Source organism: Clarias gariepinus, chromosome 7 (assembly GCF_024256425.1).
Source record: "Clarias gariepinus isolate MV-2021 ecotype Netherlands chromosome 7, CGAR_prim_01v2, whole genome shotgun sequence".
Lineage (NCBI taxonomy): Eukaryota > Metazoa > Chordata > Actinopteri > Siluriformes > Clariidae > Clarias > Clarias gariepinus.
The window spans coordinates 32,734,082-32,739,310 of NC_071106.1; the positions used below are offsets into that span (position 1 = coordinate 32,734,082).

Here is a 5,229-nt window from a genome sequence, read left to right on the forward strand (position 1 = left end):
TTCAGATTTTGGCGTCATGGTATGCCATATATCAAGCCTTTTCCTTTATCTTGTATAGCCTCAATGTCGATGGTAATCTTGTCTGAAGACCCAGAGACCCCCAATAGACTTGCAAATCGCCCTTCCCTTCTGTCGGTGCATTAGCATACAGATGTTGTTAAAAAGAGAAAGTTGCCTCACAAAAGAGCCATGCAGGGAGAAGTGGCCCTAGATTTTATTTATGGCCTCCAACCCCCACGACCAGAAAGAAAGGCGGGACCGATTGTCTTTGGACAAGTGACAGTGGGATGTTTTTTAGTCTACTGTGCACAAAGGGTGGCCACAAAGAGTCGGACAACACACAAAAGCTCTCATCTGTTCATTCATTTTAAAGTTTGCATGTGTGTATGTGTCCAGCTGTCGAGTGTTTTCACTTCTGGCATGGTTTAATCGTGAGCATGCTGTTTAGAAATGTCTGCAGTGTGTATGTATAACAGAGACAACTTTTAGGGTAAAAAGAAGCAAGAATATAAAGTTTCTGAAAGTTTATTTCAAAAAAGATCAACAATATATTATAAAGCGGGGATCATACCCCGAGGGAATGTAAACAGTCCATTTAAATTATATATGAAACAACACAATACAAAAATCATAGCACTTTATACTGCTTCCTTTTTTTTGCACAAGAAAAAAAAAATAAATAAGTTTAAGTTAACAAAAGGCAATAGCTTACACAGGCAGCTAAGAGAGGATTTCTTCAAACGATCTACTACACTGTAAGCTTTTAAATCAAAGTAAGAAAATGCACTTTTCTTCTAGATGTACACATTGCAAAGAACATCTTTTGTCTCTATAATACAGATTGACAGTGCAAGAGACTAAGATGGTGTAGCACTTTTTCCTGATACATTGTCACACAGCCACTTACACACAAACACACACACACACACACACACACACACACACACACACACACACTTTGTTTGTAATGATTGAGCCCAAATACTAATCTCAGTGAGCATAAGAGAAGCATAATAGAAAGTGGTGGAGTTTAACACTTAAGATCCTGAGATTTCTACATTCAGAGTCTGTACTGCTGGTGTCACTTAAAGCTGGGGGAAAATGCTCAAACAAAGCAAACTTAAAAATGCATATAAATCATATCGAAATGCAATCACAAAAGAATAAAATGGGCAATAAATAGAATCTTAGACAATAAACTAAGTCAAACTATTTAGTAAAACTATCAATTTATAAAAATGCCTTCACTAAAGGCTACACTTTGTTTACAGTACATGTCTGGGTTCAAGGTTAGGGGTCGGGCCTACAGCTAAACATAGACTAAAGTTGCTGCGCTTTGGTTAAAATGCAGATGTGTGCATGCCATGGAACATGCTCATCTGTGCTATTGCTTCATTTTATACAAACTTCAACAGTACAAAAAAGTTCTCAGAACTTTTCCCTCATATCTAGGAGACCCAAAAAGTGTAGAGTGAAATACCCAGTACAGTTTCAACTGGTATACAACAGTATACATTGGCACACAGCAAAAAGCCACGGGCTTGGATTAACACCTATAGGGGACAGGTCAGGTCACGTGGTCACGTGTTCTATAGGGAATCTATGGGCGTTAATTCAAAACGATGGACTTTTCTGTGTAAACTTTTCATGCATCAGATAAAAACAAAATTCTATAACAAATCAAAGCCAATATGCAATATGCACAGATTGTTAATTAATCGTCTGAGACAGACAGGCGGCTGAAGATGGGCAGACGCCTGCTTCCTTCTGCACCAGGCGAGTCGCAGCCGCTTAGGCTCCCGGAGCTCGAGTAGCCGTCGTGATCAGAGAGCGAGTCCGCGGACGTGCTGCGTTGCAGAGCCGCGATCCGTTCGCTGAGCCCGAGATCTGCTGTGAACCCGAAGCCGTGCGTCATGGCTCCGCGCTCTGGAAGCCCCGGTGGAGACAGGAGATCGGGGCTGCACGAAAAGGAAGACGAGGACGGCGGAGGAGATACAGAAGACGCTCTGGTGAAAGCGAGCGGGTCTGGAAGGGCCTGGAAAGCGGCAACGGTGGCCCTGGAAGGAAAACCGGCGAAGCTGACGCTCTGGCGCAACAGGCGCGGGCGCTCCCTGGTGGAGCTCGCGGCCTGGCGCTGGGGCTGCTGCGGCTGCTGCTCGTCGGCGTTGTGGATGAAGTGGCAGCGCGCGCCGTACGGACAGAAGCCCACTGTGTGGAAAGTGCGGCACGGCTCGGTTTTGTACTTAGGGTGCCTGTTGAGGCCGCGCAGCTCCTCGGCGCCGTGCGCGAACTGGCACTTGGCGCCGTACTTGCACGCGCCGCTCTCCTCGTACGTGCGGCAGAGCTCGGTTTTGTAGCGCGCGGACACGGCAGGCACCGGCGTCTCTCTTGGGGAGGGCGGGGAGACGCTCAGGCCCGGGGGAGGCGGGAGGCTGGACTCTCCACTCACGTGTCCTTCGATCATGCTCACGGAGCGGTCAGCCCGGAACGGGATGCGCTGGAGGGCAGAACGCGGAAGCTGCTCCCGACTCCAGGGCTGGCTGCTGATGCTTGAGAGAGACCAGAGATCGTCTGTAGGGTCTATGACTCCTGCGCTGATGTTGAATTTGGAGTTGGGAAGTGTGACCGGGCACAGGGAATGTCTGCGCTGGAAACCGATGGCGCGCCGCGACCCATCCTGTAATTGTAGATTCTGGAAAGTCTGCGAGACAGAGAAGATTTAATTAATATGCTGACATATTTTTTTTTTTCCATCAAAGTCCTCCTTCACCTTATCCCAGTCACATTGCAAACTCCAACAATGCTTAATAAACTTATACGGTGCTTTAGTCCAAATCAGACACAACTGTATTTCACCACACATGGGGCAGAACCAAAACTAAAACTATGGCATGACTCCTTAACATGATTATAACTGCCCACAATGAGTATAAAAAAACCACCAAAAATTCTTCTACACTTTTCCTAAAGTGGTCAGTTTTTACATCTAAAACCTTGTTTTTGTATAATAAGTCAAGCAAACCCATTTTAAACTCCAGCAATGCAAAGCAGTTACATTCACTGCACTTGAGCACAAATATAAATGAATCAAAGCATTATCGATTACTCACCTTGCAAAATTCCTCATCCAACTCAATAAAGGGTGTAAGTAGATTGGATGGCATTGCGAAGATGCCTTAGACAGTAGGCCTGAAAAACTGCAGCCAACAAAGTGTGAAGTTGGTGTAGGCTTTGGGTGTGAGGCACTCCTACGCTCTACCTCCCATCTGCTGGAATCCCCTTTTTATAAGTCGAAACTTTGGAACCCCACCCACATTTCAGAAAGACAGTATTTCACGCCCCTTTAAGTGTGACGAGGGATCCATTTACACTCTTTTCCCAGTCTTAGTCATGTTTACTGCATTAAAATGCAAGAGTTTAATTAGTCTTGGCCACTCATATCATTTTAAATTTGCATTGTATACCGGCCGTTCTTGACCTGCAACACCTGAGGATTATATGCACTTAGAATAACAGAACACTTTAGAAGAAACGCTTTGTATTCCATCATGAAAAGTGTTGTGCATAAGAAACTAGTTTAATTCAATTATAATTCATTTCATACACTCTAAAGTACTGTAGAGTGACTGCAGTGTAAACCAATACATTATTTAAAATTGTAGTTAGGTTTATTATTTTAGAAAATAGCAAAAATTGTTGTTGTGATCATTTTAATTATATGTTTTGAAGCATAACAGTGTATGTGCATGCTATTGTTTTAAATAACCAGAAAACTCTTCCCCTCTTTGCATGTTATAATACCCCTTTCATTTTTTGTAGTCTGTCCTTCTTTTAGATAAAATTAAAATTAAAACATAGTCATGTTTAGTATGCATTTAAACATAAAATATAAATACAGCTAGACATAAAAGAAATGTGCAGCCATATTAAATTATTCTTTCATTAACCTGAGTAAATAAAATATCACCAAAAGTTATACATTTCTCTATTTTTAATTGAGCTTGTCATTATCACGGTAGATTATTTTTTAACTGAGGAAGCAAACAATTGGAACTGTCTAGCCCTATTATAAATATATTACTGTAGGATATTGGAAGATAAGATTGAACATTTATATCTTCGTTTCAGCTAAGAGGCACATTCCGTCATAAGCATTAACATCAGCTGCACCAGTACTTTTGTGTTATCCATAAAGAATTTGTTCATTTCTAAAGCATTTACTGAATGCATTATACCTTTCCCCTATACATATATTTTCTCCTTCCATCATATTGCCACTACTCTCTTTTTTTCTACAGCACCTGACGGCGAGTTCATCTCGGTAATCTCAGTCATATAGTCTAGTCATCTCAGAAACGGCTGTCCTTAAGCACCCTGCCTCTGCCCTGATAAGGTAAACTGCAAAATATTTCATAACAGTGGTGCATGATGCACCATGACTGCACTTTATTATTCATTCCTTGGATTGAAGTGTCGCATACTTGCTTCCGGTTTCAAACCATACACTCTGAGTTTTGTGTGCTTCTTGTGTTTTATTTTAAAGCATGCACAGTTTTGTGATAAGCATGGATGTAGGTTAGCCAACCAAATTTGATTTTGCTTAATAATTAGATTGTATTTCATTGCAAAATCAGCTTTGCCGGATTCCAGACTTACAAATTTGCAATGCTGGGTAATTTGATTATTGTCTCATCTTAGTTCTTGCTGAATGAATGCATTGATCTATACTGAGACATCATTATACCATTTCATATATGCTAGCTTATGTCCAAGCTTGATAGCATTTTTATGCTTATTACTTTTTTTTTTACCTCCATTGTTTTTCCAGAGGATGCCAACTCTTTCATCACTATCCCCAGGGAAAAACTACACTGTGAATGTTAGCATAAGAAACTCTAGTCAATAAGCGACACAGTCCCTTTAAAACAATAAGGCCTTATCTCAAGGGGTAGTGTCAACACCTCTTCCAGTTCAGTTACTGGAAGGATCAGGCAACACGAAAAGACCACTATCCAAGGGAACACTTGTTGACTTCTGATAGATAAAGCACAGGGATGTTTAATTTGGCCTGAGAGACAAGCAACTGAATCTGGGGGTTGTTATTTGTTTGTAGTGAAGTGTCTTCAGAAGAGATTAAAATCCGTTTGAATGCCAGAGAACAAAAAAAACAAGCAACTGCCATTGTCTTTGCCACAAACATTGATGGGGCTTGATGGTTTTTTAAAGCAC

At 41.7% G+C, this 5,229-nt stretch overlaps 1 protein-coding gene across 1 annotated transcript; it reads right to left on the minus strand.

Annotated features, from left to right (window-relative positions):
* Window positions 1-509: 509 nt before the first annotated feature.
* LOC128527552 (mRNA decay activator protein ZFP36L1) lies at window positions 510-3,246 on the minus strand. Its single transcript, XM_053499985.1, has 2 exons — window positions 3,111-3,246; window positions 510-2,701 (listed from the first exon to the last, which is right to left on the minus strand). The coding sequence occupies exons 1-2, from the start codon at window positions 3,162-3,164 to the stop codon at window positions 1,715-1,717; spliced, it is 1,041 nt and encodes a 346-aa protein (XP_053355960.1). The 5' UTR covers window positions 3,165-3,246; the 3' UTR covers window positions 510-1,714.
* Between the last annotated feature and the right edge of the window lie 1,983 nt (window positions 3,247-5,229).

Bases quoted from the DNA above. Each gene is read 5' to 3' on its own strand.
- LOC128527552 (XM_053499985.1), bottom strand. From the start codon at position 3,164: ATGCCATCCAATCTACTTACACCCTTTATTGAGTTGGATGAGGAATTT. The intron at 2,702-3,110 runs GTGAGTAATCGA...TCTGTCTCGCAG, and splicing joins TGGATGAGGAATTTTGCAAG to ACTTTCCAGAATCTACAATT.